This window comes from Elephas maximus, chromosome 9, assembly GCF_024166365.1.
Source record: "Elephas maximus indicus isolate mEleMax1 chromosome 9, mEleMax1 primary haplotype, whole genome shotgun sequence".
NCBI lineage: Eukaryota > Metazoa > Chordata > Mammalia > Proboscidea > Elephantidae > Elephas > Elephas maximus.
In genome coordinates this window covers 70,691,997-70,714,874 of record NC_064827.1, presented here as the reverse complement: position 1 = coordinate 70,714,874, position 22,878 = coordinate 70,691,997, and the positions used below count along the sequence as shown (strand labels likewise).

Sequence of the window (22,878 nt, the reverse complement as noted above, 5' to 3'; positions counted from 1 at the left end):
CATTTTTTAAATTAATATAATGTCCTCTAATCCAGAGGAGAAAGAAGACTGTAATTTAAAATAATACACACCTTAATAAATACTCAAGCACAGCCATGCTAGAAGACAGTGAAGTAAACAAATGTTTCCACCAGTCCGTTGTTAATCATGAACATGACAGCTGTTGTATTTGTCTCTCAGACACCATCAGTGATGGAATCTCAAATGATGAAAAACTCTTAGCAAAGTTCCCAGCAAAGGAGAGTACATCTTCAATTTACTTGGTAATTGCCCTCATAGAAAATTCAGCATATAAAACCAAAAAACCACATCTGTTGCCATTGAGTTGATTCTAACTGGTAGTGACCCTATAGAACAGAGTAGAACCGTCCCATAGAGTTTCCAAGGAGCGCTTGGTGGGTTTGAACTGCCGACCTTTTTGTTAGCAGCCGTAGCTCTTAACCACTACTCCATCAGGGTTTCCCAGCATATAGTTAAGCTGTAAATATGCTTTGTAAACAGGTTCTAGGCTCAGATAATTAAAAATAAGCTTTTCACTTAAGAATATCTGAGAGAACCTTCAAGAATATCGTAGTAGCAAGACAATTCTTTTTGTTCACTGTCCCAAACATTGCAGGATGTGTAGCATCCCTGGCCCCTGCCTAGTAGATGCCAGTAATGTTCCTCCAACTTCCTGACAACTGAAACCACCTCTACAGATTTCTTGAAGTCTTCCCTTAGGAGATGTTATGATTACTTGTGAGCACCTCTGATATAGATCTAGAGCTTCCAAATTAAATATTAGCTTGTTGCAGTTTTGTTGTTGCTGTTGAGTCGATTCAGACTCATGGCAATTGCATGTGTGGAGAGTAGACTGCTCCATAGAGTTTTCAAGGCTGTGTCCTTTCAAAAGCAGATCGTCCTGGGTTGGATTTGAACTGCCAACCTTTGGACTAGTAGTCAAGTGCTTAACTATTTGTGCCACCTGTTGACTCCTCTTGCAGTTTAGGTCAGGGTAAATAGATCTAGATTCAGGATAGTAATGGTGGAGGTTAAAAAGGAGTAGTTCAGTGGAAGTACAGCTTTTAAATAGAATTGTTGGGACTTAACAACAAATTGGATATGTGGTAAGGGACAAGGAGATTTAAAAAATGGCTGAGGTTTCTAGGTGTGTATGCCTGGAAAGATAGTAGTACTAGTAACAGGAAAAGAAAATGAATAAATATGAGGGAGTAGATGAGTTCAATTTGGGATGATTGAATTGAGTTGCCTATAGGGGAAAAAAAAAAAAAAAGAAAAGATCCTCAATGAGGTGGATTGATACAGTGGCTCCAACAATGAGCTCCAGCATAATGACTGTGAGGATGGTACAGGACTGGGCAGTGTTCCGTTCTGTTGTACATGAGGTCGCTGTGAGTCAGAACCAACTCGATGGTACCTAACAACATCATAGAATGTATAAATGGAGATTCCCACAAGTATCTGGAAATGCAGGGTCAGAGCTTTGGAGAGTGCACAAGGCTCAAGAGAAAGGTTTAGAAGTTAGTCACATCGCAGCTATGGCTGGAACAGTGAAATTTTACAAGGAGGTTGTAGAGAAGAAAAAGAATAGAAGCTAGGTGGGTCCTTGAAGAGTGTACTTAGAGAAAGGGGAGAGGTAAAGAAACAGAACAGTGATGGAGAGAGTTTCAAGAAGTAGTGGACAGCTTGTCTTAAAGAGACACTGGTAAGTTTTATTTAGTTGGTCAGCAGAGTCACATGCCTCAGAGGTGGTTGAGAGCTGAGATTGATTCAACCAGTTAAATATTTAAACTTAATTTGATAAGATAGCTTACACCATTTGGGTTACAGCTCATTTTTCTGCCTATCCTTGTTACACACCCATGCCTGACATTATTTTGATACCAAATTATTGTTTTCATCCTATTTTCTGAACGGAGAGGACTGTTTTTTTTCTTTCATGTAATGCAAAGGGTCCAACTAGTCCACATTTATTTAGTCCCCTTTCATTTCTGAGCTTCATCATTAGTGATCTCTTTGAAAATATGTTGATTTAACCAATACAGCAAATTGGAGTTAAGAAGGGAAGGTTGACACAAAGCCCAAAAGGAGCAGGGAATAGTGAATCCTAAAGGATAAGCAGTTAGAGTAGGCTTCTGCCACCACTATAAAATGGAACTTAGCTCAACCTGATTGTTTTTTGGAATTTCTTCAGGAAGCAAAACTGAATGTTACAGTGTTTTTCTATATAAACTAGTTTAAGTAATTAGATAATATCTCCTGTAGCTTTTTAACCAGCCTCCTTGCCTGCAGTTTTGCCCCCCTTGAAACCATTCTTGATGATATAGTCATAGTGTTCTTTTATAAATGCAAATAAGGCCATAGTTATATTCATCTCCCCGACTCAGTTCTCCAGCTTGATCTTGCCATTCTGTTTTCCCTTCCTACTGAATTGCTTTTGTAATCTGTGTCCATGTTTTAAGCATTGCATTTTGACAAGCATTATAAATAATTCCTAGGCAGTGTTTAGATGGTGGCATATCGTTAAGAGCTACGGCTGCTAACCAGAAGGCGGCAGTTGAAATCTACCAGGTGCTCCTTGGAAACCTTAGGGGGCAGTTCTCCTGTGTCCTGCAGGGTCGCTATAAGTTGGAATCGACTAGACGGCAATGGGTTTTTTTTGTTGTTGTTATTTAGATTGGTTCCAAGTAGTTCTTTATGAATTGTCCCCAATGACTATTCACATATATTTATATAGTACATAAGGATACTTGGTATTCTTTTTTATTCACGTTATTTTAGATAAAGTTTTTGCTTTGACCTAAACAACATAGTTGTCATTTTTAATAGGTGTGTAACAGGGATTGGCAAACTACAAACCGTGGGACAAATCTAGCAGCGTTGAGTAGTTGTGACAGGGACTGTATGGCTTGAAAAGCCTAAAATACATGCTATATGGTCTTCTGCAGAAAAAGTTTGGTGTATACTATTCCTTTTTTTTGGTGGGGGGGCGGCCTGGTTAACTTATTCATCTTATAGATTTCAGCTTGAACTAGTTAAAGCTTGAAACTTTTTTTAAGCCATGAAATTCCTTCTTCAAACAATTCTATGCCTGGCTAAATCTAAAGCCCAGTTTAGCAATAAATAAAAGGAAAGTATAAGTGAGGAGCCAATCATGCTGGCTCCTAAGGTGTATTTGTGGAACATCTAGGTATTGAAGAGCATGATTGTAAACTCAGTGGCACTTCACCTGAGATGTTTTTTCTTTTTATCCCCTTCTTTTTTTTTTTTTGTATTTGCCTATGGCCTTTTGTGCTGTTCACCACTTACTGTACTGCCTGTTTAGCCTTTTTGTCTTCTCAATTAGGCTAAGCACCATGAAGCAATAGCCCTGCCTGACACAGAGGTTCTGTAAATATAGGTTAAATGAATGAGCTCCACTTTGAACACTGGCAATAAATCAGAACCACGTTCAATTATTTTTTTTCCTACTCTAGCTCCTTAAGAATACAGTCACAAAATGCCCAAGCTGAAAGAACCTTGAGGACCTTAAAGGACAGTCCTGCTCTGTCCAGTACTGTAGCCACTAGCCATGTATGCCTTTTGAGCTCTTGAAATGTGAAGAGTAAATATTGCCAGATTTCAAACTTAGTACAAAAAAAAAAAAAAGAATGTAAAATGTCTCATAGCAAGCTTTTATGTTAATTACATGTTAAAATGATACTTTTGACATATTGAGTTAAATAAAACATACTTATTTTCACCTGTTTCTTTTACTTTTTAATGTGACTATTAAAAATTTTTTGATTACTTATGTGGCTCCCATTATATTTCTATTGGATAGTGCTGTCCAAGGCCAGTGATTCCCAAAACGTGGTTAACGCAGTAGAATCACTTGGCAAGCTTTTAAGATTATTGGATCCCACTGCAGATATTCTAAGATGCCCTGGTGGTGCAGTGGTTAAAGGGCTCATCTGCTAATTGAAAGGTTGGTGATTTGAAACCACCGGCCACTCCAAGGGGAAAGATTTGGCAGCCTCCTTCCATTAAGATTTCAGCCTCGGAAACCCCATGGGACAGTTCTGCTCTATCCTGTGGGGTTACTATGAGGTGAATCGACTCAACAACAATGGGTTTGGTTTGGTTTAATTTAGGGAAAAAGGAAATTGTAGGCAAGTAGTGTGCTGTGTAGGAAGAGAGTGGAATCTTAAATTAGTAGACTTGGATTTCATTCTTACTAACTTACTGTGTGACCTTGATTAAAACCCTTTCGTTACTACATTTTTTTCTCAAAAAAAAATTTTTTTTTCATGGCATGTGTTTTCAGCATTGGAATGCATGCTTACTAATTAAGTGTGTTTAAATTTTTGGTCGGAAATACGGATTTTGAGAAATATGATCTGGTAATACAAGCCACCAATGAGGCGAGTGGCTCTGTGGCGCCACTGATCTGTGGTGTGACAGCGTACCAGTGAGAGCTAGATAAATAGTTTATTGCGGACACTTTTCCATTGGGTTACATGGGAAACTTCTGATTTTCCAAATATGACACAGAAGAACCAAAGCAAAACATCAGGGCTCCCTTCCTTTCACACAGGAAAGCCATAATTGTGCTTGCAAGCCTTACCTCACAGAAGTAAAAGGAAAAAAGGCAGAAGTTTACAAAACATATCCAGGAAGTATCACCTAATAGAATGTTCAACCTACACAACAGTGAGGCTCCAGCTCTGGTCTGCTAAGCTTCATACATTTCAAAAGGGACCCACCTTGATGCCACATGCATTAGAACCAAAATAATGCCTTATTAGTGAAGTCCAGAGGCATAAAAGGTGGCTGGTATACTTTTAACCCAATGGTAACTAAAGAGTTACGATATTTGACCTTTCTGAGCCTCAATAGTATTTTTTTTTCTGTAAAATAGGATTAATATATCTAACATAAAGGATCTTTGTGAAAATTAAATTGTATGTGTGTATGCATATATGTAGGAAGCCCCGGTGGTGCAGTGGTTAAAAGCACTCAGCCACTAGCTGAAAGGTTGACGACTTGAACCCCCCAGCAGCTCTGCAGGAGAAAGATGTGGTAGTAAGGATCAACAGCCTTAACCCTACGGGGGAGGTATTGCTTTGTTCTACAGGGTTGCCATGAGTCAGAATCGACTAGAGCGCAGTGGGTTTTTCGTATACATATACGTGTGTGTATATATATCTGCTTACATTGTGACTGACACAGATTAGGCTCAATAACTCTAGATGTTGAATCTTTTTTTTTTTTTTTTTTAAGTGATGACTAGAATGGTGATTCAGAAAAGAGGTTTAAATTAGCCAGACTTGGTTATGAGTAGCAGTTAGGGAATTTGTTTTTGTTGGTACACTAAAGAAGAAATTACATTTCTTCTGTAAAAAGTTTGGCTTATTTTCCTCCATTTTTATAAAAAACAAAAACCATGAGGTGGAATTGACTTAGCGACAGTGGGTATGGGTCATATATTCTAAATTTGAATCTCTGAAGGTAGAGCCTTGCGTGTATGTTTTGATAAAGCTCCTCAGATTATTCTGGTGTCTCATGTGCCCACTGAGAACCACAAAGTCCTACCCCTCATTTTATAGAGAGGGAAACTGAGTCCCTAAGTAGTAAAGTGATAACAAATACAGTCTTTGTTTCAGTATAATGTCAGAGGGTTTGCTTTACCTGGGTTGAAATTCATACTATAATTCATTCATAAATCTGGCAATTTTTCCATGGTGTGAAACAGTGGCACTTAACTAACCATTAAAGGTAAAATTGTGGCTGACTTTATTTAGTCATTTCAGCTTTTTGGAAACTAGTCATTTGGTTCTTTCTTAGGATGGTTTTTCCTTATAGTGACTGTATTTAGTGTGTTCTTGAAATTTTTTTTCTTTACTGTTTCTTACTACTTTTCTAAAGGTAAATTGTGAGATGTGAGTTAATATTAGAATTTTAAATTTAATTAAAGCAAGGTCCTAAATTGTCATCATGATTGGCATAATATTTTCACCAGAAACAGGAAAAAAAAAAAGACACTCTACTTTTTCTGCAGGATCTAAAGAGGCTTTATAAGCACTTTGATGAGTTGTCGTGAGTGTCTAGGAATAATTTATCCCCAGTCTTCTTTGAAGTTTCTTCACCCATTGCAAGATGGCTTGAGATTAGCAGCTAGCCCATGATCTGAGGCTTATCTTTTGACTTGCCTTACATTGGACCTGCTTAACATTCAACTTTCCTTATATGTTCAGGGTTATTGGGCAATGGAAAGCATGCAAGTGTACACATGTAAGCTATAGGAAATCCCCCATTTATCTCAAGCTCAAATAAGAGAGCTGAAGATAGCCAAAGATACACGAAGTTTTACATGTGGAAGCACCAGTGGGTGCGTTGGTTTAACATCCTTTGGAAGCCTGGAAAGTTAAGAGAAAAGGAGTAAACCAGAAGCCTAGGTTCGGTCCCAGTGCTGTAGACACCACCCTGAGCAAGTCGTGTCATTCTCTCCATGCTTTTTTTCCTCAGCCATAAAAGTGGAAGTGCTAGAGCAGGTGACTATTGAGTTCCCCTTTAAGAACCATAGGTTTATGATTATTTTCTTTCTTTAGTGTTTTGTTGTCTTATTAACTTCCCTATTTTTCTCTTAAAGGGTCAGATGACTTGTCTGCAAAGCTGTGGGATGTGAGCACAGGGCAGTGCGTTTATGGCATCCAGACCCACACTTGTGCAGCGGTAAAGTTCGATGAGCAGAAGCTTGTGACAGGCTCCTTTGACAACACTGTGGCCTGCTGGGAATGGAGTTCTGGAGCCAGGACCCAGCACTTCCGGGGACACACAGGGGCGGGTGGGTTTCCCTTTTTTAAGGCTTTTTATGGTTACTTTAACCTTATCCCTTAAGTCAGAAGCTGAGAATATCTTTTTATTATTATTATATTTATTTAACCTGCTTTTTTCCCCCCTCCTTTTCCATTCACTGCGGTTATTTTCCTTTATTCGAATTATTCTTATTTGGAATTTTCCCCCCAATTTTGCTTTCCCTTAGCCCATTTAAAAACTTTTCTATGCACCCTTATGCTGAGAGGGGGCAATTCTCTCTCTTGTATTTAATTTATATCCTATTGAGCAGTCAGTCCCCTTTGCTTTTATCAAAAATTTATACCTGTAAACTTAATGAGTTCTATACTTGTAAATTCAGTCTACTTTATTTATAGAATTAGGTATGAAAAGCCTTTGGAGTAACATCGGTTGCCAGATTATGTGGTCTGCACAGATTAATTGGAGCTTGGTCAACAGTTGATTAAAATAAGCAACTGCCTACAGTTAAGATTAAAGAAACATACCTGGATGCTTCCTCATAAATGTACAGCAGCATTTTCTAGAAATCTAGTCATTTGAATATAGCCCCTGAGGGCTGAGCTTCTCCCTCTGTTGCATTGTATTTTAGGGCATTATGTAGAAATCATACTGAGCAGTTTCCCAGCCTCTTGTGCAGCAGCTCCCTTCTTCCTTTCCCCGTTTACCCATTGCTTCAGCCCCTGACAATCACGGTCTATGCTCCTAATCATTCACATTTTATGAGCAGCCTTCCTGGACTCCCTAATCAGCTTGGGTTCCTCTGCTGTAGGTTTCCCAGTAACCTGTATTTCTGTCATAACACTCATCATACAAGTAAGTATGATACATGTTTTCCCCACCAGCCTGCAAGCTCTTAAGGACAGAGATCCTGCCTGTCTTGTTCACCCTTATGTCCATAGTTCTTTGCACTGCACCTGGTGCTCAGTAATTCTTTGAATGAAACCTAGCTGTTTTCCTGCTAAAAACATTTCCCCCCGTTTTGTTTGTCTTCCTATACATTTTCTTCAGTCTTTGTTATCTGCTGCTACTTGCTTCTTCTAGAGATTAACATTTGAAGGTCTGTGACTAAGCACAGAATTTATATGTTAAACTGAGTATGATATTCCAAAATATTTCTCAAGACATACCATGATTTCCAGGTAACTTTGTACCTGATCAACTTTGTGAGTGTTGCTCTAAAAAACGTTCTTCTTGCTGTTCCCTGGACATTGCTGTGGCTTTTCCTAACTCCATGTCATTGCTGTTCCCTCTCTCTGCAATAGTCTTTTTATTTCCTTGATAAACTCTACTCATTCTTCAGGGCCTGTCTCCTAAATCGCCTCCCTGAAGTCCTCTCTGATACCCCTGGGCAGAGTTAGTCATTCTCCTTGGTGTTTCCCTAGCAAGAGGTAAACATTTCTCTCTTTGGACTCCTTCCTCCATCACCCTTAGACTAAGCTCCTTGAAAGGCCTATGTCTTCATCTCTAGGACTTCAGTGTTCCCTTAGAGCTTGGCAGACATTTAACAACAAATATTTGAGAACTCCTTATACTGTAGGCACTGTTTTAGGTGCTGAAGATACAGCCGTGAAGAATTTCAGACACTATTTTGAATGACTGGATTAGCCTGGTCCTTCTTTTTGTTTCGCTTCTCTTTACACTGGCTTTTCTTGAGCCTGGTTACTGTTTTGCAGCTCACATTCTCTAAATTTTGTCTCATTGCAGTAAATAGTGCAAATCTGAGTAGGACCAAGTGTGTTCACTTTTTCCCGGCATGAGGTAGATAAGTTTTATAGTGTCAGGCAGGCATTCCTGAGAAGGAATGCCATTATCTTCAGCACTGGTTTGTCTTTCACTTTAAAGCTAGCACAGATACAAGAGATTGTATTATTACAGGGACTTTCTAACCTTAGAATAATAAGTTATAATAATATTTTTTAAATGGACTTTTTTTTTAGTCTTAAAGTTAATAATTGAGTAGCACCATTTTCATAGTAGCTGTAGTTGGGAAATCTATACAGTTGGTCATCTGGGGAAAATCAATCTTATTGAACTCACTGTTAGAAAAGCCCCACAGACAGAGGCATGTTTTAACTTTGTGTATGTTGTATGCACTAGTATTTAGTGTGGACTACAATGATGAACTGGATATCTTGGTGAGTGGCTCTGCAGACTTCACTGTGAAAGTATGGGCTTTATCTGCTGGGACATGCCTGAACACACTCACCGGGCATACGGAATGGGTTACCAAGGTAGGAAGACTTACAGAAGAAATTTCCTCGATGTCAGATTTGGGGGTGAGGGGTAGAGGATGACCGATGCTGCTTTATGGTAGTAGGTGAACCATAAGATGGAACCACAAAGCATGGTGGTGTACAACAGTGACCAGCACGTAGAAGGCACTCAATAAATAGTTGTTAATGGATGGATAACTTCTGGAAAGATGCCCACAATGTATTAGGTGGGTAGAGGGGGCAAACAGGTTACAAAAGGGTATGTGGACTACGACACCAGCTTCTGAGTGTGTTTATGTATCAAAATGTTGAAGGTGATTATTTCTGGTTGGGTTGTGGGTGCTTTTTTTCTTTCAGGATAAGCGTGTTTCTTTTTTTAATGAAAAAAGCAGCTTTCTTTTTGAAAAAATAATGCTTGCAAAAAGTGCGGTAAAGAAAAATCCACAGAATCTCCAGGTTATTGTGATGTCTTCTAGTTTTTGAAAAAATACTTCTGTGAGGATCAAATGAAATAATCATAATGGGTATTCCATACAGAAGCATTTTTCTCGAACATCCCTGACCACTCTGCAAGGGGCTGAGGGTACAGGAGGGAACAAAACAGACTTGGTCTTACCTTTATGGATTTTAGTCTAGCGGGAGAAATAATTATTCACAGTAATTTCATAAATATATAATTACAAATTGTGTTAAGTGCTGTGAAGGAAAAGTATAGTGTTCTCTGAGAAAGTCTTGGAAGGGTACCTAACTGGTTCAGGGAAAGCTTTTTGAGAAGGAACAAAGTGTGAAGAAGGAATATGAGGTAGCTGGGCAAAGAGTAGTGGACAGTGTGTTTCAGGGGTGCAGCATATGCACAGGCCCTGGGGTGGGCAAGATACTGGAGCATTTGACAACCTGGAAGAAAGGCAGTGGAACTGTGCTGTAGTCGAGAGGCTGAGAGGCAGTCATCATCTATGATGTAGTAAACCATAGTAAGGAATTTGGGTATCATAAGTGTAATGGGAAGCAGTTGAGTTCTGAACAAGGGCCTGATATGATTTGTTTTAAGAGAACAACTGTGATTGCTGAGTGAAAAATAAATTAGAGTGGGACACGAGGTAGACACAGGATGACCGGTTAGGGCTTTGTAGTAGTTTAAGCCAGAGATGCGAATGGCTTGGATTTGGGTGTTGGTAATAAAGAGAGGGGCACACATGAAAGATGTCTTTAAGGTAAAGCCAGCTGAGCGCTCTGATTTGTTGTGGGGAACAAAGAAGAAGAAAGAATTAGAGATGGCTGGTGGGTTTTAGACTGCTTGGGCGATTGTGTCTTTTTTCTGAAAGAGAAGGAGCTAAAGGGAGAGCAGTTTGAGAGAAGATCAATAATTCTGTTTTGGGCATATTGAATTTTTAAATAGAAAAATTATATGTTATAAAAAGGTAATTTGGTGTTGTGGAAAAAACAGTGGGCTTGGAGCTAGAAGACTGTAGTATCGTGAAGTTACTACCCCTTTCAGGGCCTGCTTTTTATCACCTGCTAAATGTTCTGTGAATTTTAAATGAGAAGATAGGGTAGCACCCAGCAAGGTACCTGTCTGTTGGTCAGTCAGCAAGGTCAGTTTCAGTTGAATCTGCTACTCAGGCTTCTGAATGAGTGAAAAGGACTCTCACCTTCTGCTGATTTATTACAAAAATAATTAGAATTTTGTATTTACAGATTATTGCAAGTGCTAGTGGAATGTTAGCTTTTATTATATCACTATTCTTACTATTTGCATTGTTTCATTCCATCATTACTGTACTTACATGAGATAATAGGTGCTGAGGAGACTGAGGAACAAAGGAGCTAGATGGTCTTGCCCAAGGTTGCATATGGGGGATTCTGGTCCCAAGTCTAGCATTTTTTTTCCATTATAATGCATCTGCTTATGAAAACACGGAAACCCCGGCGGCGTAGTGGTTAAGTGCTACTACTGCTAACCAAAAGGTCCGCAGTTCGAATCCACCATGTGCTCCTTAGAAACTGTATGGGGCAGTTCTGCTCTGTCCTTTAGGGTCGCTATGAGTTGGAATCGATTCAGTGGCAATGGGTTTTGGTATGAAAACAGATAACTTTCTTTTTTTGGCTCTTCATGTTTTCTATAAAGTCACATTTTTATAATTTTTAAAATAATATCTAATGTTTGTTTTCAGACTAAAACTAAGATTAAATGCTGCCAACATTAGACCCTTTTAGACCCCGTTGGTAACTTAGAGAATCTGGTTGTGGCAAAAATATCAGTAGAAGTTAACTTAGTAATAATATATGGTTATAGCTTACCTGTTAGAGCATACCATAGTATTTCAAATTCTTCTCTTTAATATTTTAATTAATTAAAAAAAAAAAAAGAACAGCATTAAAAAGACCTTTCTATAACTTGGGTGTTTATATTTACAGGTGGTTTTGCAGAAGTGCAAAGTCAAGTCTCTCTTACACAGCCCTGGGGACTATATCCTCCTAAGTGCAGACAAATACGAGATCAAGGTGAGGCTTTCTTCCTTCATTAATTTGCCTCAGAAAAGAAAAACTGGCAAATATAAAAAATTTAAAATGATATAGTAAGGAGGAATACCTAAAGGGGGATGGGAATATCATAGTCCAAACTGTCTTAAACCCATTGGAAGAGATTATTCATTAGCTCTTATGTCTTTTTTTTTTTTTCTTATGTCTTAGGCAGTTTCTAACTCTGATTTACAAATGCAAGTTTAAAAACACACACATAGAAATTTATCTTCAACTCATTCTTACTGTTTTCTTAAGACACATAGCTCCTACCTTCCTCAGTTCTTAGATTTAAACCCTGAAAACATAAACATTAATTTGTTATAATAAAACAATTTGCAGAGAATCTCCGGAGCACTCATATGTACATTCGCAGTGAGTCTTTAAACCATTCTGTATGGTAGGCAGTATTTCCGGAGGGAGCGGAGGGTTAGAGCGGTATGTATTTTATCCAAGGTTACACAGCACATTTGCCGCAGAATCAGGACTTGAACTTAAGTCCCTTGATTGTGAAACCTGTGACATTTTCAGTGTACTTTACTTTGCCTTCAGCAATACAAGCCACATTGTTTCAGCACAGGCTTTTCTGTGCTGATGTGACCTTTTATCTTTCCTAATTTTTTTTTTTTTAATCTGTAGATTTGGCCAATTGGGAGAGAAATCAACTGCAAGTGCTTAAAGACCTTGTCTGTCTCTGAGGATAGAAGTATCTGCCTGCAGCCAAGACTTCATTTTGATGGCAAATACATTGTCTGTAGTTCAGCACTAGGTCTCTACCAGTGGGATTTTGCCAGTTATGATATTCTCAGGTAATGTTTCCTCGGGCCTTACGCTTAACTCTTTGAAAGTAGGTTGCAGTTGAGTGGTAAAACAAAACTAAATACTTGGATGTACTGGCTAATTTGGTTTTAGGAAATGTTTTCTGCATTGGCATAAACAGGATATATATGCTGAAAATGTACTGGAAAAATGTTTTAGAGACAGTATGCAAAAGAGTTATATTTTGTGAGATCTAGGTTCTAATTCCTTTCTTGACTCTAAGTCATGAGTTACTTCCCCTTTCAGAATTTAACATACTTTTCTGGAAAATGAGAGGCTTGGATGAAAAAATATTTTAGATCTCCTTCAGTTCTAATATTTTAAATTGCACTTCTTGTTTAGTTGAAATTTTTCACGATCTTTAAGTCAACTTAAGTGCAGTTGAGAGGTTGAGTGGCCTTGTGTTGACCAGTAGAAAGACAGAGGTATTTAGAGAAAAATAAAACTTGCAGGTCCATGGACAAATAGTTTTCTGATTCACTGCATACCATAGACCTGGTGGTGCAGTGATTAAGAGCTACAGCTGCTAACCAAAAGGTTGGCGGTTTGAATCCACCAGCCATTCCTTGAAAGCCCTAGGGGAGCAATTCTACTCTTTCCTATAGGGTCACTGTGAATTGGAATCGACTCAGTGGCAACAGCTTTGTTTTTTTTTTTTGGTTTATTAACGTATTGAAGGCTGATTAAAGCCGATGCCATGTGGTGATTAAGAGAATTTATTTTGATGACAGACAAACCTTGGTTTAAGACCTGGTGCCATACTTATGAACTGCATGATTTTGTGTAAGCTTCTTAACCTCTCTGTGCCTCGGTTTCCTCATCTGTAAAATAAGGATTAAATGAAATGCCTGTAAAGAGGATTTGGCACAGTACGCAGTAAGTCTTTATTACTAATAGCTCTGAGATCCAACTGCTGTTGAGTCGATTCCAACTCATAGTGACCCTATAAGGACAGAGTAAAACTGCCCCCTAGGGTTTCCAAGGTTATAATCTTTACAGAAGCAGACTGCCACATCTTTTTCCCATGGAGCAGCTGGTAGGTTCGAACCAACAACCTTTTGGTTAGCAGCCGAGTGCTTAACCACTGCACCATCAGGGCTAGCTTTGAGAAGTCATACATAAAGAAACAGATCTGAATTTGGTTACCATACTGTACCTCACACTTACTGTGCATGAAGCCCTTTTTTTTTTTCTTTTTTTTTGAGGAGCGCCTGTTAACAACTCAGTGAATTAGTGTTCTACAGAATGGTTCAGGAAATGCTAACTTGGGGGAGTACAGAAAATTGAACAATCTCTTCACTGTTTTTATCCACGACTGTTTAAGATCTGTTCATACTAGCCAGTAGGACTTTGATGGGCCCCATTTATATCTTCCTGGAGTCAGATCAAAATTTCTAAGCAGTTAGGTTTTAGAGCTGTCAGAATCGTTTCCAGAAATGATTGATGATTATGCTTTGAGGCAGTGGGGGGGATTACCAGAACAGAGCCTAGAAAGCATTAGTCCAAGCTCTTTATTTTATACATGGGAAACTGAAGCCCAGAGAGGGTTAAGGCTTTCCCCAAGGTCCCACAGCTCACTGTCCTAGCCCAACATTCATCCATCCTTGGCTGTGTTGCCCAATAGACATATGCTTAAGGTACCAGCAAACCAGAGGCACCAAATAATGAGGGAAGAAACTTAAAAACCTGATATTTTGCAGAGACAAAGTTCAGGTAGTCACCATAGGAAAATCAGATCTTTTACAGTTTAATATTGTTTTTATTTTGAATTAATCTTTTTTGGGGGCATGGGAGGCAAAATTAAATACCCCATTGATGTTGAGTCAACTGCCGCATGGGGTTGCCAAAGCTGTAATCTTTACAGAAGCAGACTGCCACATCTTTTTCCTGCACAGTGGCTGGTGGATTCAAACCACCGACCTTTTGGTTAGCAGCTGAGCACTTAACCACTTTGCCATCAGGGCTCCTTTATAGTTTTAAAGTATTTGTCAAAATATGTTTAAATTTGTTTATTTGCTGGTAGGAGGTACTAGTTTTAGATTTTTCTTTGAAAATGGGTATTTTATCTCTGTTTTTTCTCCCTTGAACACAAATAACCCAACCTGTTTTGAAACCCTAGTACAAAATCCTGTGGCCTCAGAGATAAGTTGTTAGAACCAGACAGGACTGTTTACATTTTGAAGCTAATTGAAAGGGCACAAAACACAAATGACAGCATGTTGCTCAATAAGACTGAGATGATACAATCTCTTGAGCTGGGTTATCTCAGTAAAGGATGTGAGGTTATTTAGGTTGAAGGGCCCAGATTGCACAGCAAGGGTGTTCTGTTTACACTTCTAAAGTAATCAGAGTCAAAGGGGCCTTGAGCCTATCAAAACCTGTATTTTGTTCTGCAACATACTTGTGCTTCAGAGTCTTTGGTATTAGCTCATTTTCACCTGGCTTAAACCCTGTCCGCATAGCCATCCAGTTTTCTAAGTTTCCAGTTATACCCTGCTTTGCATTGATGATATAGGACTTATTAGATTTTCTGGTGTTTTTTTCCCAGCTTCCTTTGGATCATGTTTGCAAAATTTGTATTTGACCGTATTTACTGCACAACTGCTTTATTCGTTAACAGATATTTATTGAGCACCTACCTTTTTACCTATGTTTCAGGCATTGTGAGTTGTATTGGGAATGAGCAGAATTCTGAACTTACGGACATTACTAACTAGTAAGAGGGAAGATTGATATTAAACAGCTAATTACATTAAAATTTTTTAACGTTTGGGATAAACACAACATAGTATGTGGTACTTTGAGATCCGACCTAGTCCAGGGAATAAGGGAAGGCTTCCTGAGAAAGAGATGCTCATGGCTGAGCTCTAAAGAATGACTGTCTGCATTAACTGTCGGGGTGGGTGTGCAGTAAGGAGTGTTGGAGATGGAGAGACCAGTCTGTTAGAAGGCCCAGAAGCTGAAGGGACCTAGTACTTCTGGAACTGAAAGAAGGCCAGTGTGGCTGGAGATTTGAGTGCAGTCAGGAGCCATTAAAGGGTTTTAAAAGTTCAAACGATGTAGTAGCATGATCAGATGTTAGCGTGAGGTTTAACTGATTGCGAGGGGTCAAGAGTAGATGTGGGGAGACTGATAGAAAATTATTGGCAGTAATACAGGCAAAAGATGATGTCTTGGACCAGAGTTGTGGCAATGGGGATAGTAGTGAATAAATCAGAGAAAAATTTAGGAGGTAAAGTCAGGAGTTCTTGGTGATTGAATTTGTGATTTGAGTTAGGAGGAAAGTCCAGTGATTGCCATGTTTTCTAGCTTGAACAACTGGGTGAATGAGAAAGGAAATAAAAAGGAGGAAGAGGTCTGGCTAGTAAGTTCAATTTGGGGCAGGTTGAGCATGAGGAACTTTGTCTTGTTCACTACTAAATCCCTGGTACTGACAGTGGCTGGCACATATTAGGTCCTCAATAAATATTTGTTGATTGAATGAACGTGAGTCTTCCAAGTGGAAAATGATGGGTGCACACTGATTCAAGTTCCTATTTTCCCTTTACTTGAGGTTTAATCCCAATTCACAGCTTTTCTTGGGATATCAAGCTCTATTTTGTAGACATGTTTATAAAAGCTTGAACCATAGGGAGTGTTCAGTAAATGCTTAAATGAGTAATTTTGCATGAATGTTCTTCTCAGACATTTCCATTTAAATGGTTACCTCTTGTAGTTCTTTTCTTCTGCTGGAGTTTCTTCCATTTTCAATCTCAGCAGGTGAATCCATTCTCTGATCTGCTTTTCAAGCCAGGGGCCAGCACTGGTTAACTATTTGCTTAGTTTCATAGAAGTGATGTCCCAATTGGTATAGTTAGTATCACAGAATCTTTTTTGCAGAGATAAGAATTAATTCTAAGAGAAATACATGCTTATGATAGATAATTTGTAAAATTTAGAGGACCTTTTATTATTCTCTCAACGTGGAGTGCCCAGCTCCATTTCTTCTCCAGAAGAAAAAAAGTACTCTTCCAGGTCCAACTGATAAAAGGTAGAATGATTTGCTCACTCCTTGGTGCTCGCATTATATTCTTCACAGTGTTTGTGCTGAGGGTGTTCTCACGTTCTCTGACAGTTATATGCTATGCACCCCCATTTGGAGGGCAAAGACTGTCTTACTCATTTCTTTTCAGGGGCCAGCGTAGCACATATGACACTCGATAATGTTTGTTCAGTTGAAATCTGTTTATTTGTGCACTTATCCATTCATTCAGTGAAGAGCTGTACATATCAACTGGAGATGGTCATTGCCTTCCTCGTAGGAAGCAGTTGAATGCAGAGAACAGAGCATGGGTTCTGAAGTCAGACAGATCTGAACTCAAATGATAGATCTGCAGCATGTTAACTATGTAAACATGGCACTTGTATAATGTGCCTCTGCCTCTCCCAGTTGTGAGGATTGAGATAATATGTTAATTATGAAGTTCAGTGCATGGTACCTTGTAGATGTTCAGTAAAAAATAAATGTCTTCTCCCTTCCTGATATCAAGCAGAAATCCTCTGTGTGACTCTTTCTCTTTGATCCTAGTCCTGCCTTCTAGAGCTGGTAATGTCTGACCTCCTCTCTTACACATCCTTCACTATTTAAAGGTGACGGTCATGTATAGTTTCCCTGACCCTGCCAGTAGTCTTTCCTCCCTCAGCGAAGTATCCTTCAGCTGTTTCTTACTTGTTCTGGTTACCAGACCCTCCCCATTCTGATTGACCTCTTGAACATACAGTAACTTGGTAGTGTTCTTGATAAAACATACACTAAGCTTGCCTCCTCATGGGGCCCACCATAATGTCGTAGAGCACAATTGTACATCCCTTGTCTCATAGCTCTTTTCCAGGTACCTCTAAAGAGGACATCAACTTTTCTTTTTTTTGAGTGATAGGATAGGTTTATTTGAGGCACGAAAGCATGTTTCCATCACTTAGGATGGGGTTTACTTTAGGGTTCTGGTTTCTAAGATAAGACTTCATGTCCCCTCCTGTCACAGCTTCTTGGGAAATGAATCAAAGGGTGCAGGTGGGAAAGAAAATCATGACTTGCTGGGAAGTTGCAAAGAAAGGTAAGAGCTTATTCAAATTACTGTACACATAACAGGGCCCCAAGGATGAAGAGTGTGGCATAGGGTAAAAGGTCAGTGAAGGGGCCCTCTCCTTACCACAGCAAGGACTCACACCCAATCAGAGGCGGCAGGGTGGACTTGGCAGTGGTGACTCAGCAAGGCCTTGGAACCAAGGGCCCCCCAGCTCCCTCCGTGGATTCCCAATTCAGCCATGCCTTTCTCCTGAGGAATTAGAAGAGGAAGGGGACAGGGCCTATGTCATGGACGCGGCTAGTTGTTCGATGAAGCTGGCCAGGTTTATATCCTGCTCTGAAAGGCCTGCACGCTCACAGGTACTCAGGATGATGTGGACCTTGCTGTACATGTTAAACCATTCAGGATGGTGATCTGGCTTCTCAGCCTGCAGGACCACCCTTGTCATGAACCCAAAAGCCTTATTGAAGTCTTAGAAATGGAACTGCTTAAAGATGGTATCACGGCCTTCCAGCTCATTCCACCCCCAGCCTTCAGGTTTGGCAGCAATTGCTTCCTCTCCTCAGCACTTTGCCTGTATGCTTTCTTGGCCATGTCTGAGCATGGCAGGTCATGGGCAAGTGGTGCTCATAACACCCCACAGCCCTCAGGTTTGGCAGCAATTGCTTCCTCTCCTCAGCACTTTCCCTGTATGCTTTGCTGGCCATGTCTGAGCATGGCAGGTCACGGGCAAGCAGCAGGTGGCCTGCCGAGAGGTGAGCTCCGAGGCTGAGCGCACTGGGCAGTGGCCTAGCAGGGCATGCCTGGGCTGCCTCCAGGCCCACCTCCCACATCAACTTTTCTTGTCAACCTTTTGCCTCACTAAACTTGCAGATAGGAATCCCTGGGTGGAAACAAATGGTTAAGCTCTCAACTACTAGCTGAAAGGTTGTTGGTTCAGACCCACCTAAATGGTACCTTGGTAATCTGCTTCTGAAAGAATAGCCTTGAAAACCATATGGAGCAGTTCTGCTCTGTGCACATGGGGTCATTAGTTGGAATCAACTCAATGGCGACTAACAACAATAACAAACTTGCAGATAACAAAAACTAAGTTTTGTGAGGTTTTTAAGTTTTTTTTTTATTTGTGCATTTATTTAATCAGTCTTTCCCATTTTGTGCCTCTGTTGTTGATGTTTGGAAACTGCCAACCTGAGAAGGTTAAGGCTGTCCTCCTGAGTCCTGTATTTTTCTCTTAACTTCTTATGAATCTTGTATTAGTAAATGTTTTCCGAATGATTTGGGAAACTTCTAATATTTTCAGCCTCTACTATTTTTAAAGAGAAATCCATGTGTTTGTTACCTGCTAGGTGGACTAACACTTCATTCACTTGGTATTCAGAGTTTGTTCTGGGCTTCAGGATGTTCCCCATTATTCTAGTATCCTAAGATTTGACCAGTAAGTCTTTTTACCTAGTGAAAATAGTTGAGTCTTACATTCTAGGTCTAACTGGTAACTTACTAGTTGTGAAACCTTAGTCAAAGTATTTATCCTGCCTGGGCTTCAGTTTCTGCATCTTAAAAATGAGGCTGTTAGATAATCTGTAAGATCCTTTCTAGTCTGGATATTGGGATATTTTGTGCTTTTTATAAACTTTCATCAAACACTGCCTTCCTTTCCCCTTACATGCTTATGTTATCGACTGAAGGGGTCCCCCACCACCTTTTTTTTTTTTAAGCAGACGAGCTTTTTGTCATATTTTCCTTTTTATCAAAAACATTCATTTAACTCTCTAAATTTTCTTGAATTTTATATTGGTTTTCAGTGGAAGTCTCCAGAAAAGATTACAATAGCATAAACATAGGAAGTAAAGTTGCTCTCTGGTTCATCGTCCCTAACTGTCATCCTTGTAGGGTCATCAAGACTCCTGAGATAGCAAACTTGGCCTTGCTTGGCTTTGGAGAGATCTTTGCCCTGCTGTTTGACAACCGCTACCTGTACATCATGGATTTGCGGACAGAGAGCCTGATTAGCCGCTGGCCTCTGCCAGAGTACAGGAAATCAAAGAGAGGCTCAAGCTTTCTGGCAGGCGAAGCATCCTGGCTGAATGGACTGGATGGGCACAATGACACAGGCTTGGTCTTTGCTACCAGCATGCCTGACCACAGTATTCACCTGGTGTTGTGGAAGGAGCACGGCTGATGCCACAAGCCACCACCGCTGACTGACTTTGGGTGCCAGGGCTGCGGGTTTTGAGTGCAACCTCAGTGGCAGCTGACTGCATGAACCAAAGTTCTCACCTAACGGTATCATCACGCAGTGCACAATCATTTATCTTTGTTTGCCAGAGGGCCAGGGCTCGGGGTGGGGGAGGGCTTGTTTTATTTACATACAATGCAGCATGCTCTTGGGGGTACACCATTGACTTCATTTGTACTTAGTTATATTGATCAGTATAAGAGGATGCAATTTGGGTTCACCTTTCTTGACAAGAACATGGTTTTTAAGTAAAGGACATTAAATTGGTTCATTAATCTGCTAATTGGTTGCCTATAAAATTACACTGTTATTAAAGCTTTTTACCATAGCCTTTTTTTCTTTCAAAGTTAAAGGTGCTATGATGTTACAGCAACTTCTCACACATGGGGCTTGGATTTTTACAAGAGCCAGTGTTACAAAGACCACGGAGTCCTGTGACATTTATAAATTCTCCACCAAATACCAGTTCTAAAGAAAGTCTGTCTTCCAGTGCAAATCCAGCTCTGTAAATTGATTGTTATAACTCATTGAAAACCCCAGTTCTTGATAGAGTCAGGATTACACATGTCTAAGATGTGAGGGAGTTGTGTAATTTTTGTTCCTATATAGAGGAAGCTGTTTCTTGGTCCCCCACAGCCTGGGTGACAGCACAGAGGTGACATGATACAGTAAAAAAAAACAATTGAACTGGAAAATTGGAGACTGGCTCTGGTACTTAGGAATTCGGTGACTTCAGGCATTACTGTCTTTAAAGCTAGGTGTTAACCTAAGTGATTTCTAAGATTCTTTCAAGTACTGGGTCTACTGAAGTGTGGAAAAGGTGGTATTGCAGTTTTGTCTGATCCCTGATTCATTGTTTTGTTTGGGTTGGAGATAACATTTAAACGAAATCACTGATAAAAGTTGTTATGTATAAGGAAATCAACTATAGGAAAAGGGTGGATAAAAGGGGAATGTAGAAAATATAACAGATTGGCAAATTTAAGGAATTGATGAGAGAAATGCTGATAGGAATGATGGTTCTCTAGAGAGGCAGTGTACTATATTAGAAAGAACCCGACTTACCTTCCTCCATTGTCTCTAACTTGATGTGTGGCTTGGGGCAGGTTAGCTTTTCCTCCCTAGCCCCTCATTTTCTTCATCTTTAAAATGAGGAAACTGCCCTAGATTAAGATTCACAAAGCAAATGCCTAAGGGAACCATGAAGGGAACAAAAATGCTGGATAGGATTGTGCTGAGCCATGGAAAGCTTATCTGAGGCAGGCTGTTACTGGGCTCTAGCTGTTTATCATTAGGCAGAAAGGAGTCCAGTGTTGGCAGGTCTTCTAATTTTTTTCAGGAGGGATGAGAAATCGAGATTTTTTTATTGGAAATGTCTTGATTTTTAAAAACGTTGACAGCTCATTGAAGATAATTTAAAATGGTGGGCTAAACAAAACATGCCTAAGGGCTTTCAGTTTGGGTCCTCCACCCTCTTGCTCCTGGTAGGTAATTCTGTATTTAGCAATGGAAATGCTTTGACTCAATTGTTACAAACTTTAGGGAGAGAGTAGTTGGAGCAGCCAGTAGAAAAACCCCTCACTTACCTTCAGCTGTTTCCCATTGTGTTACAAGGGAGTAAGAGGGACAGATTTCAGTCACAGACATATAGGAAAGTAGTTGACTGGTGAACACAAGAACTGGAACCTCAGTGAGAGCCTCTGCCTTGGAATATGAGTTACTCCCTCTTGCTGACTCTATTATAAAGCATATCCATTTTTACAGATGGAAAAAAGAGTTGTTGGCAGAGCTGAATTGAAGTTAACTGTTGTGGGGACCCAGGTCTCACAGAGTCTTCACTAGCATAAAGCTTGACAGTGGACCTCTGGGTGCTGTAAAGTTAGTATTTTAGGAAATCAGTGGTTGGTTTGGAAACCCTGGTGGCGTATTGGTTAAGTGCTGCAGCAGGTAACGAAGAGGTCAGCAGTTCGAATCCGCCAGGCGCTCCATGGAAACTCTATCAGGCAGTTCTGCTCTGTCCTATAGGGTCACTATGAGTCAGAATCGACTCTACAGCAGTGGTTTTGATTTGGGGGTTGGTTTAGTTAATATATGTGTTGAGACTGCAAGGGGATTAAGTACATATGAGAAAACAAGATCTTCCTCACCCTCCACATCTGGATTTAATCCATCTCACATTGAGTTCTGCGTATGAGCTCTGCTTAGTCCTCCTAGAAGTGGAGTCAGAATTATAGCTGGAATCTCTTTTGCAAGAGACTTAGGGCAACGATGAGAGCAAATTATTTTTTCCCCTTCATCCAGACTGAATAAATAACTGAAGATTACTGGTCTAATGACCTTGCCTATCCCCACCTCACTTTGCAGTAGCTTCAAAGGACAAGTAATTATAATTTTAGTCATTTGTGTGGAAAAAAATTTACGAATTACAAAATTGAAACTTACGTCCCCGTCCATGCTGCCTCCGTTCAGTGGTGAATACCCAAGTTCTCATCAGGGTGGTGCTTGGTGCAGATGGATTTTGATAGCAGTACTTGGGACAGTGGTTAAAATCATAACTTTAATTCTTCATTCTCACAGAGCCTTTATTTCACCTGAGCATTTTATTGAATTGCTTTGCAGATGTTGAGTTTATTCATAATATTGCCAGCTTTTCTAAAAATGGAAAACTAATTCATTAAAAAGATGAAGAGGGAATCGTAGAGGGAGTGAGGAGGAGAAAATTAGAGCCGTAGCTCCTTAATCTCCTTTTATTCAGGGAGGGGGCTACCTTCCCCACACACTGACTTCTGCTTCTCCAGCTTAGAGGCGAGGGAATTGCCTTTGTCTCTTCTCTTATGAATATTCTTGTTTCTGAAAGTTTCTAAGTCATGAACATATAGACCCCATTTTTTTTTTAATTTTTATTGTGCTTTAAGTGGAAGTTTACAAATCAAGTCAGTCTTTCATACAAAAATTTATATACACCTTGCTGTGTACTCCTAGTTGTTCTCCCCCTAATGAGACAACACACTCCTTCCCCCCACTCTCTATTTTCGTTTCCATTCAGCCAGCTTCTGACCCTTTGTGCCGCTTCCAGACAGGAGCTGCCCACATAGTCTCATGTGTCTACTTGGTCCAAGAAGCTCACTCTTCACCAGTATCATTTTCTGTCCCGTAGTCCAGTCCAATCCCTGTCTGAAGAGTT

General features: G+C 39.9%; 1 protein-coding gene and 1 pseudogene across 2 annotated transcripts in view; one reads left to right on the top strand and one right to left on the bottom strand.

Annotated features, from left to right (window-relative positions):
- The window catches only part of FBXW2 (F-box and WD repeat domain containing 2), a 29,637-nt gene extending 9,675 nt beyond the window's left edge, over window positions 1-19,962 (top strand). For both annotated transcript variants that reach the window (XM_049895731.1, XM_049895732.1), the window contains exons 4-8: window positions 6,632-6,826; window positions 8,935-9,068; window positions 11,466-11,552; window positions 12,210-12,379; window positions 19,349-19,962. In XM_049895731.1, coding sequence (XP_049751688.1) covers window positions 6,632-6,826; window positions 8,935-9,068; window positions 11,466-11,552; window positions 12,210-12,379; window positions 19,349-19,637 — 875 coding nt within the window. In that variant the 3' untranslated portion in view covers window positions 19,638-19,962. The remainder of the gene's footprint in view (window positions 1-6,631; window positions 6,827-8,934; window positions 9,069-11,465; window positions 11,553-12,209; window positions 12,380-19,348) is intronic.
- LOC126083077 (pterin-4-alpha-carbinolamine dehydratase-like) lies at window positions 17,736-18,867 on the bottom strand (annotated as a pseudogene).
- Window positions 19,963-22,878: the final 2,916 nt, after the last annotated feature.